This window comes from Larimichthys crocea, chromosome VI, assembly GCF_000972845.2.
Source record: "Larimichthys crocea isolate SSNF chromosome VI, L_crocea_2.0, whole genome shotgun sequence".
NCBI lineage: Eukaryota > Metazoa > Chordata > Actinopteri > Sciaenidae > Larimichthys > Larimichthys crocea.
This window is the reverse complement of record NC_040016.1, coordinates 15,250,223-15,262,422: the sequence shown is the minus strand read 5'-3', so window position 1 is coordinate 15,262,422 and position 12,200 is coordinate 15,250,223. Positions and strand designations below refer to the sequence as shown.

Genomic DNA, 12,200 nt, shown 5'->3' with positions numbered 1-12,200 from the left:
TGTGATCAAAACAACACCCTGACAAAGAATGTTGTGGAGGGCAACAAAAGTTTCAGCCTTGAAATTGTATTTATATTTTAATTGTCTGATAATATTGGGTGATAGTGATAAAGTGAACTATCTTAATATTTATGATCTTATACCTCAATATTAAGCATGAAAAATACTTCCTGGCTGACTATTGGTGTTTGTTTTGTACTATTGGTGCATAGCTTGTATCTAGGCCTTAATACTTCATCCACTGACATGAAAAAACAGTGAGGTATATGCTCCTAAAAAACACTTTTGCAGCTTTTATGTTAGAAAAATAGCCAACATGAAGATAATGTTAAACAAATTCAGAATCCAAATTACCATGTTAGAATACAATACAATTACAACTACAATACCACCTTGCAGCCACATCATTTTAATACAGCCAAAATCCAAGCAGACAGCTGGTGCCAGACTGAAGCTATATTTGGTTATCACTATGTTTTTAGTTGTTATTACCAGATTACCAAGAGACGAGACTAACACCAAAACTGAGTGTAAAAGAAATGATCTTACAACAGATCTAAAATGATTTGCTGAATCATCGATTAGTAGATTGACAGAAAATTCAATGGCAAATTTCATAAACAATTTGATTGATCGTTATATTTGAAGCAATAATTCATTGGTTTACTTGCTGTTGTTTGTTTTTTATAGTGAGGTGAATAGCTTTGGGTTTTGGACTGTTGGTCAGATCAATGATTCAAGTGATTCACAGAGGAAACAATCAGCTGATTGTTAGCAGCAGCTCTGTATTACAGTATATGTTTTTCTCTTTTAAATAGAGATGTCCAAGATAAAAGGTAGCCCTGATTGATTTTCTGGTTTCTAGGAACTAGGATGAAGTTTTCTTGTTCAAGAGGAACCAGCGATCCCACCTCGAAATTTTTTATTTACCAAACCAAAGGGCAAAGAAACGTCATCAACGTGTTTATCTCTCTAAAGAAAGGAGATGTTTGAATTTTGTAACAGTGGCTTCAGAGACCTTTCCTGGCCTCCTCGTTCCTTTATTTCTCTCAGAGCGACCACAGTATGACAAATAGAGAATGACTACATTCCTCAAACTAGGACCGCAAAAAAAAGAAAGAAAAAAAAAAGAGAACACCCACTTTGAAATGAACTACCCATACTAATCTCTTCTCACCTAAGCCTTACTGCCCCTCTTCCCCTCCTCTTATATTACTGTGTCACTCCCCATCATCTCATGCCTGTCCTCATCCTCCCAGCACCCTGCGCTGACTGGCACTGCCCTGCAGGGCAAAGCCAGCAAGGTGAAACCCTTCCGGCCCAAAGACAGCAACAAACCCCGGAGCTAAATGCGCCTGTGGGGAGTGACAGCCGACTGCGGATATGTCATTACACCAGAGCGTCTGGATCTGTGAGAAGCATCTGTTTGGCACGACCCAGAAATAAGCACATGACGATGCTCCTATCCCAAAACCCCTTTCTAGGAAATAGATGATTAAGAATAGAAATATGTGACTTTTATTTCCATTGCATCAATTTGGGATTGAGTTTTAGGAAATTCACAAGACAGGGTGATTTGAAAACACCCAGGGCAATGTTTCCATGAAAACGTGAAACAGATAAAGCACTCTTCTTGTGTCACGCAAACTTTGAGTATTTACTCCAAAACACTAGAAAAATCAGCCCAAAACATTTGACTTCTTCTTCTTCTGCTTCTTCATTAGACCATAATAATGGAAGTAATGGTCATTTTTAAACAATGACAGCAGTTTATCCGCTGATGCCAATGGAAATAGGGAAAACAAATATTTGTATATTTGCCAGATGATCCATTTCAACCGATTAAGATCCCTTCAAGTCTAGAAATTCACCCTACGTTTTCCTTCTAATAATCAGTACAATTATATATTAATATCAGGTTACAAAATAAGAGGGAAAAACAACTTTTCTCTTCTCTCTAGCTGCACCAACCAAACTGTCCTAAGACACAACACACATTTCAGAACAAGAATCATATTCTGCTGTGTTGTAGCTCCAAAACTAGAAAATAATGTCTCAGCAAATATAATTTGTAAATGTTACACAACAAGTACAACATTTTAATGTGCAGGCTACAAGAATACTGGGATCTTTTATGACTGTATGCATTTGTTAAGGATATTAAAAAGATGAGTGTAACACATCGTCTAGGACTGGGTTATTGTAATATCGTTATAGAGCTGCTATCTAACCATTTAATCCATTAGCAGATCAATCTGATGATTATTTTCTCGGTTGATCGTTTGGTCTACAAAATGTTGGAATATAAAGCTCATCAAAGGTCAATCACATGTTTTGTTTGGTCTGATAAACAGTTCAAAAGCAAACACGTTGACTGAATAAATATGAAACATACGGGAAAAGGCAAATCCTCACATTTAAGAAGCTGAAACCAGAAAATATTGGACGGTTTTGCTTCAGAGATGACTCAGAATCTACGGATCGTCAACATAATTGCTGCCCATTTACTAATTGTTTCACTTCTAGTGTGATATAGCCTAAATGATGGTTCATAAACTTTAAGAATTTTTCGAAAAATATTCCTAATTCCTAACTAACCAACTAATGTTACTGTTGTAGCATAAGTGAAATGAAGAGTGGATCCTTCTACCTGCATGACATGAGTATTACTAAAGGTCATTCCTATCGTTTGCATCTTGTGAATGCACCGATAGTCCTCCCCAAAACATCAACACATTATCAAGGTATTTGGTCAACAAATATCATCATATCTGATCCTGTTCAATATCACCCAATCCTGATCAGTAGTTTTTCTACAAACGTCTGTAGTCTTTAGTGGGTATGTGTGCAATTACCAGACTAAAACTGAAGGAAACCGTCACTTACTCTGCGTTGAAGCCATTTACGTGCAATATTCGCATCTGTTTGACTATCGTGCTTTTCCCGGATTCACCGGCCCCTGGAAGCAGAAAGAGGACAGAGAAATAAGTCAGTGAAATAAGACAGTGTTGATTAAGAGTTGTAGAAAACTTGCATTGCATGCACAACCTAAATGATCCACAATGGGGATCCACCTGAAAATAGTGGACGCTGAATCCAGGACAGGTTTGGTGCAAGACGAAGCCAGTTAAAAGGTGAAAGAGCTACAAACTTGATTCCATTTCTGCACTGCCCTATGTCAGTAACACCACCTATACTCTTCATTCCTACACTGTGTGTCACACAAAAGCAATACTACCACTAGGGCCGAGCAAGATGGTCAGACCTAAAAAAAAAGCCTATCAAAAAGGGCAAGGTGAGGCTGAAATCATTTAGCTTATTCACCACTTAACAGTGGTGGAAGAGTAGATTTACTCAAGCACTTGAACTTTACTTGAGTTTTTCACATTTTAAAACTACTTTATATACTTCTACTCCACGACATTTCAGAGGTACTCCACTAACTGTAGTAGTTGGTTACATTTCAGTTAAAATACAACGCGCTGTTAAAGATTAAACCAGTATTTCCCAACATTTTTACCTTGTGACCCCTTACAAAAAAAACACAATGTCTAGTTTGGGATCCCCTGTCAGGTTTGTTGTTGGAGTTGCTACGAAAAAATGAAAGCGTGGTGGAGCTGGTTTGGTTGTAATGGAGTATTTACACACTGTTGTTATGGTGCTTTTACTTAAGGAAAAGGATCTTAGTACATCCAACACTGCGTCCAGATGCGAAGAAGTATCTCAGTATGATGGGATGATGACAGGAAGAATCAGTCTAACTAATACACGAGATCACTTCAGAATACTGTCTTTCTTTGAGATGACATTCAAGAAGGATGGATAAAACATGTAACAGTCTTGGTATATACTTTTAAGAAGCAAGAAAACGTTATTCTTAATCATTCTGGTATGGTAAAATGTGTTTTACAGGGAGCAAACTGAAAATGAAAGAAGCCAGGCCATAACATCTCCTAACATGGACACATGGAGCTACGCTACAGGCCTGCTATTTAGAGCCTAAAGTGTAAATACACAAATCTAGGATCAATTTCAGATTAGAATAAACAGGACAGTCATTCAAACGGGAGCTAGTAATCTTAATAGTAATCCTAATTTGCTCTTCGTACTCGTAGAGGCTTAGCAGGATACTAGCCCTGGCCTTGAGGTTTTAGACTGTAACGTGACTGAACGTGAGTGAATATCCATTTCTAGGGTGGCTGGTGTGTGAGAGAGGATTATGCAAAGGTGAGTGTGCAGTCTAAAATAACAAATAGCATCAAACATGGAGGCCTAAATAAGTGAAGGAAAAGGCATCCGGGATCAACACACAAACGCATCACAGATTTTGCAGTCCTGTACGTCTTGTGTGGAGAAAACCATGCAAAATAAAACCCAACAACAACAACAACAACGCCTTATTGGTGGCCTCCCAGCCTCTGCATGCTGCCTTCACACAAATGCTGTCTGTCTGTCTGTCCACCGTCTCTCACATGTTCTGCAATCATGCTCCATAATAACCCACGAATGCAGGAGAAAGGAGACAGGCCTGATTTTCAAACCGTCCTGTGTCAAAGACGACGTAAACCCGGTGGTGTAGTGACATCATGTCATTGCATCATTTGTGGATGCTTCACCGAATAGGCTGTGAAACATCTCATGGGGTACAATCTGAAACAATAGCTATGACATTTATATAAACGGGTGACAATACACACACACACATATTATTATTCTTGTGGGTGCAATAACTTAGCACAAAATGGACCTTCAGGCCTTGACACACACACTCACACACACACACATATATATATATTCATGATAAATTTCACAATAACCTACCCAATAGTAGTAGCCGGTGAGTTGCCCGGTATATCTGTTTGTCTTTTTGGAGCTGCTTCTCTATCTTTTTGTTGGCTTCCCTCTGTGCCTTCTCCTCATTTCGCTGGTCTTCGGTCTTACTATTGCCAAGACAGCCCATCTTCCCAAAAACCCAAGTGATAGGTTCAAGGGGGGGAAGGCAGGGTGGGTGGATGAATGGGTAGGTGGGTGGGTTGTAGGGGATCAGAAATCAGAAGGGGGGGGTGTTGATCAGAAGAAGAAAAAAAAAAATCAATCAATCCTAAATTCCTAGACTGGCCCAACAGAGGAACACCTGGCTCAAAATGGGTGACATTTATGTCGCCAGATGAAACAGATGTTAGGTAGTAGAGCTCCACCAGGCTTTGGCACGATACGTATGGATGGATGTGGCTATTTACTGGCAAATCAACAACAAGAGATCACTCCAAAATGACAAAAAAATAAAAATAAAAAAAGGAAAAGGAGCAGGGAAACGATGCCGCCCTCTCAGACGCTTGATTCTTGTGTTTTTCACTGTAAATCCGCAATGAAGTCATCAACATTGATACGAGAGTGGATGTGAGATCTCCAGCCTTGCGGTGTACATGAATGAACGTCGGTGCTTCGGTTTCCTTCGAGGTGTTTCCTTATCCCAAAAACACGAGCTTTTCTTTCTTTTAAAATATGTATAGTCACGTTATTATGTTTAATTCTCTTAGCAAATGTCTCCTCCGGAGCCCATCTTGGGCAGATATCTCTCACACTGCCATTCAATTCATTTCCACTCACAACCAAAGCCCTATTTCCCCCTTAGTTTTATTATATTAATTAATATATATATATAGAGAGAGATATTTATTTTTAATGGTTGCTGTTTCTTCTCCACTAACCAACAAATAGAGGAAAAAAAAATAAAAAATAAATATTTCCTCTTAAAATGACGGCATGTGAATCATCAGGCTTTTTTTTTCTGTACACCGGGGCTTCTTTCTCTATCACAAACCGTCTTTCAAATCCGTCACATTATACACCAGTTTTTTTTTCTTTCTTTCTTTCTCCTGTCGTCGTTGATGTTTAGCAACCTTATTAATAATATCCTGTTTTTTCTTTTTCTTTTTTTTTTTTGAAGCCGATGTCAAAATTATTTCCTCTCCCTCTCTCGTCAACAGATGCTGGTGCTTGCTTGCTTGCTTTCTTTTTTCGGAAGGTTTTCACCAGACCCCCCCAAAAAAAAGAAAAGAAAAAAAAAAGAGAGAAAGGCCCCTTCTCCGTCCTTTTCTCTCTCTCTCTCTCTCTGTAACGTTAATTTGTATTTCTCCTCACATCGGTAAGCTTCTCCGTGCGAGCAAAAGGCGGTTTTTTTTTTGGAGGGGGGGCAGTTGGATGTCCTTGAATATAAACGCAATATCCAGGTGATATGAAGAAAAAAAAAGATCCTCCGTTATTTTCCCGTTTGGCGCAGGTACAGCCCGCTGTCAAGTCTCTCCGCTTTCTGTATTCCCTTTGAATCCGTATGGTAGATTATGGTTACATGTGCGTGATACATGAACATACCGCGGTGTTTTCAATCACAGATCCAACGGCGAGACATTTAGTGTTTTGTTTTGCTGTTGTTGATGTTGTTTTGTTTTTGTTTTTGTTTTTTTACCGCCGACAGGCCGCGTCTGCTTCCGATGAACCGGTCGTGGAGATGAGAATCGTTTCTTTGCGGTGTTACTCTGAATTATTTGTGCCCCCTTTTTTCTCTGAGAATTGAACATTGAGACAGATAGCGTTGAAGAGGTGGGGTGGGGCAAACGGCTCTCACGGAACCCTGGGAACGAAGAGCCGTTGTCAAGCGCCCCCTGACGACGGCTTCAACATCCGGTTGGAACCTTCACAATAAAGGCCTAATGGAAGCTTCGCGCAAAGTATGCATTCATTCATTGTCTGTGTTGGACTATTAAATTGGCTTCTATGACACATTTTCAGTTGAATTTACGACCCTCTTTAAGTCATTAAAGAAAAAAAAACACTCAATAAAACTGCTAGAAAATCTTTCCATATTAATGTTTTCTCTGCAGAAATCTCTCAAATAAATAGTGTACTTAATGTTGTTTATGAAAAAGGGAAAATAACTCATCTGTAGGACCTAACTATCCCATCAAAAGCTTTACATGACTCTGATTAAAGGCTTGCAACTGTTTTGCGTCTTGTAGTTCAATACTAGTACTAGCACAATATTTCTGTCAATTCTGTCAATTTATAATTCTACCATACTGCTTTATTTATATTTATATTTATATTTATATCATACTGCCATACTTATATTTATATTGATAATTCTGCTTATACGGTTCATACAATTTATATCTCCAGACTTTTCTATTCCCGGATGTCTTTTAGCTTGTATATATTGTATATATATATATATATATATATTTTTTTTTTTTTCATATTTTATTTTATATATATTTTTACATCTTCACACTGTTTGGACAGAGAGAAACGTAATTTCAATTCTCTGTATGTCTTGTACATATTGCAGTATTGACAATAAAGCCGACTTGAACTTGATTTACTGCTGGTGATTTCTACGTGCATGCAAGTCTGCATACAGTATGCAGTGCAGTTCACTATTTGATGCAAGATTTTTATTTAACTTTTACTGCCCAAAACACATAAAAACAAAGATATTGTTAATTTTATTATTATATTTGAAATATATATACTCAATGATGAAGGTTTAATCATTTTATATTGGTGTTTACCTATTTTTTGGGGGGCCCTGTCAGTCGTGGGCCCTTGAAATTGTCCTAACTTTTCCCCCCTATACAGCGCTGAATGTTTGGTAGTTTTTCAGCAACGCTGAAGTTGTTTAAGAGATTTGTGCAGAAAAACATATTCATTTGTAAAGTTTTCATTACAGTTTTTTGGAAGTGGATATTTTTGTCCTTAATGACTCCAGAGGGTTTTTTCACACACAGTGTTCTATTTATCTATTAGAACAATTTGTAAAGACTTGGTTTGGGAACCGGAGGGTGGTATATCATATTTTTTATACTTTAAAAATTTGCACATCACATCCTCCGTTTCCAGTTCTATACAGCTCTTTTCATTTCAAAAACATAGATCTATTATTATTTATATCATTAATTGAAAATGTGTCTATTTTATATTTAGGACTCTTGAATTTTCATTTCTTTTCTCTTGCTATGGTTATTGTCATGCCAAGATACCAAGATACCTTGTATGTGAAAACCCATTTGATAACTTGATCCACTGAACTACATGAATGAATCCCTTATTCTTCATATTTTGTGTGAACATTTATACTTTCTCCTTGCACTTTATATGCTCTTCCTTAGCAAGTCTAAGGTAAGGAAGAACATATAGTTCTAACCATGTAAAAATATATAAAATATACAAAAGAAAAATATACACAACAACTCTCTGTGCATAGGTCTGCTGTCTCTGCATCTCTGAGAGTCATTATACATTGTAATAGCAGTGGGCAGGAATGACTTCCTGTAGAATAGAATAAACTGTAATACAAAGTAAAAATTATATATATATAAAAATGTATACTTCAGTAAAAGTACAGAAACATTATCAGAATTATCAAGATGTACTCAAAGAATCAAAAGAAAAAATAATGTTGCCACAAAAAAAATGTGATACGATGCTATGTCATTATTAGACTGGTAATACTAGAATATCACATAGCAAGCACATTTTACTACTGCAGTTTAAATAGAGCTGGTTGAAGTTATTTACAGTTTTGTAGTTTAGCATAAGGGTTCCCAATCTGTAGTCAGCCCCCTTCCAAGGATTGATTGTGATATAATAGATGATTTGACCTCTTTGGGCCCTGAAAAGTTATTTAAATAAAAGCATGAAATGTTAAAGTGTTAAAGTAGACATAAGTATGGTGTTTGAACTGTAGTGGAGCTAGAATTGAACGCAGCATAAAATGAAAATATTTAAGTATAAGTAGTTCAAAATTGTACACTATTTATTGTATCCATTGCTTCTTGAAAAAATATACACTGTAAATAACGACTACATTTTGGCATGGGGCTGTAGTTACAGATAAAACTAATTATTATTATCCATCACACAAATGTAAAATACACCAGTGAATGTCACATAGTTATGATTAAAAAAAAAAAAGTTATCGTTTCTTGCAATGTTATGCTTTTAGGTTGAAGTTGCGATTTAAGTACTTCCGGTATGCTCCTTGCTGCCGCTTGACGCATCTGGAATGAAGCAGGGTTGGGTCACATGATTGCCCGGAGCGTCATGAAGCAGAGGTACAGAAGGGGAGAGGCGCCCTCTTTGAAGCAAAATGATTATCAACCTATCCACCCAAGAGGTACTAATCAATAACACCGAAAACATATCAATGAAGTAAAAAAATATATCAATACCTATAGGTAAAGACTGTACATTTAATCACAGACATATTAGTAGCAATAATACTAATGATAACAAAAGATGAGGGATACTTTGTTCACCAAACCTCGTCAGTCAAGTTGTTCCATGCAGGGCATGAGGGCCTGGCAGAGGTGGGACAAAGTCATTGTTGCAAGTCACAATAAGTCTCAAGTCTTGGCTATTAAGGGCTGTGTCAAGTCCCAAATCAGGACCAACAAGTCCACAAATGCAAGTCCCTAACCTTGTGTTTCCAATCCAAACATCATTATGTCATTATTATTTGCCACATTTTATTGCCATATTTTTAAACAGAGCAACAGTTAGTGTAGTACATTTGCAGAAGGAATGGATGCTTTAATTCAATTAACCTTTAGAAAATACCAATGAAAACAAAATGACCAGAGTGCTTTGGTATCTTGTTTTTGGGACAATAAGGTTGGGGTTTGATAGCATTCTATCAAATCTTAACAACTGGTTTGAAGAAAAAGGGATTTGAGGTCTGCACCTTTTGTTGTGTGACAGTGAAACATCATCATAATAAGATGCGTTTGAATACTTAAAGGCATTTTGAGTCAAAGGTGTAGTGTTAAAGGTCCAGTGTGTTGGATTTAGTGACATCTAACAGTGAAGTTGTGGATTGTAAATGAATACACCTCACTTCAACCTCCCCTTCTGAGTGTGTAGGTAGCCTGTAAAACTCATGAAAAATTGTCTGTTCTGGGATACTGTAGCAACATGGCAGCTCAACATGGCAGACTCCATGTAAGAGGACCCACTCCCTCCGTAGGTAAACGTAGGGTAACAAAAAAACAACAGTTTTAGGTGACTATACACTAATGCAAACATAGTCATGAATATTATATTAAATTTCTGCCAATAGATCCTTCTAAAATATTACAGACTAGAGTTTTAAAGTGAGTTTAAAGCAATACGGTTCATGACTCCATGAATCCATACAAGTCATGTGACTCAAGTCCACCTCTCTGGGACCTGGATAGGAAAAAAACTAGATCACCCTTGTGGGGGCATACTCACACCACTAGAGAGCCTTTCTGTATCTCCTAAAAGGGTGTCTTATGCTTTACATGAGGAAGATGGCACCAAAGAACAATACAGCTAGAGTTTACATTTCATAACAACAAATGTGCTGCTATCACTGTTAATCCTAATAATGAACTAAACCTAACTCAACAACAAGTGAGCAAATTTATTAGCAGAGGAAGGTCATAATGTGTGGTTTAAAGCTTCAGAAACAATAAACAATGAATAATTTGACCTCGCCTTCACACATATTACATGTTGTTCACTGTGGTACCTCCAACAATATCCTATTTATGTAGTGATAAACCTTGATGTCTCAACCACACTAATCTTTGGCATTATTATATATTTCTTTAGGTTTAAATGACTACTTTTAAACTCAATTGCAAGTTTGTCCCTCAGATCGGTTGCTGTGTTGTTTAAATTGATCAATACACTACACTTAAGTCACCTGATGATGATCTGAGTTCTTAAATGGTTTCCTGGCCTTTCCCCCCCCTCTAGCTCTCACACACATGCAAACACTGTGTATCACAAATCATACACCCACTGACACAGTTTGCAGCAGACCTACAGACTGGTACAGACACACACACACACACACACACACACACACACACACACACCTCCCTCACCAAATACGTCAAAAGGCAAGGCAAAGAAGCTCAGGGCAAAACACATAAAGGTCATCAATGACAGCTAAATGCTACTGTGGCTCTCTAATGAACCCCAACAGACAACTGAAGAAGTAAACGAAATAATGATTTCAATCTTAGAGGCAAGTTAAAGACCATAGTCAAATCAACAAACGCTCTTCTTGCCTGTGACCTCATCTTGTACCTCTGTGACATTTCTTCAGATTTGTATTTTAACTCTAGGTTGGGGACCATTGGACTAAACAACAGTTAAATGCTGCTTATGTGTTGATGCATAACTGGTTCCTCATCTTATTATTACTACTTATGCTAAGGTAAAATATAGTACTGTTTCCACCAGTCCTGGTATAGGTGTGAACACTGATTCATTGTTTCCTACCTACTGAAACAAGTTAGTGGTGGAAAATTCACCACCGCAAACCACAGCAAGTATTTTAGTATGTGGCATTTCTGTCCGTGTGAGTAACTAAGATTGACCTTTCAAACTTTGTATTATATTTAATTAAATTATAAAACACAGCCACAGATAAGGAAAATGTAAAACACATACTCGTTAGTCACCAAAACATCATCTATTCATTCAGTCTGTGGATCAGCGTTTCTCAAAAATAATCTACCCATGACAACCTTTATATATTTGTTGTTTTTTTTCTGCTGGTGACAAACAAACTTCATTAAAAATGTAACTAAGTAGTGCAGAAGGACTGAAAGGTACAGCTCTTGTAAAGGCTGCAAACACATTCACATATAACTGTGCACACAGTGTGATGTGTGTGAGGAACCTGTGCAAAGATTTGGAAAGATTTGCTTGCTCCAGTGATATCGTGTCATGTCTGTGATAGCCCTCTAGATGGTAGCATCTCTTATAATCTCTGCTGCACATTTTACTGCTTTATTATTACTCCTACACTGACTATTAGCTGAAAAAGGGAAACTATTTGTATTTTGAAACATCTGGGTCCTTTAGGGAAGAAGATTTGGGAAAAAAATATTCACAAATATTTCTGCAATTTTGTCCTCTGAAACTATTCCTTCCTGTCAGACATAGAAACAACAAGTTTGGTATTTGTGTGTGTTACTGTGTATGTATTAAATTGATACATTTGCTACATCAAGTAGGCGTTATCTGAGACTGGCCAGAGAGACACATTACTTTCATTTATCCTCTACATTTCCTTCCTGTTTTTGGTCGGTGTTACAGCTCACAGATATTTTTAGCCGTAAAAAAAAGACAAAATAGCAATGTTGTTTTGTTGTGCATTACTG

At 37.3% G+C, this 12,200-nt stretch overlaps 1 protein-coding gene across 1 annotated transcript in view; it reads right to left on the bottom strand.

Moving 5' to 3' along the window:
• The window catches only part of LOC104933618 (guanine nucleotide-binding protein G(s) subunit alpha), a 29,906-nt gene extending 23,222 nt beyond the window's left edge, over positions 1-6,684 (bottom strand). The window contains exons 1-2 of the mRNA XM_019267888.2: positions 4,822-6,684; positions 2,887-2,959 (exon numbers count right to left, since the gene is read on the bottom strand). Of these exons, the coding sequence (XP_019123433.1) occupies positions 2,887-2,959; positions 4,822-4,960 (212 nt within the window). The 5' untranslated portion in view covers positions 4,961-6,684. The remainder of the gene's footprint in view (positions 1-2,886; positions 2,960-4,821) is intronic.
• Between the last annotated feature and the right edge of the window lie 5,516 nt (positions 6,685-12,200).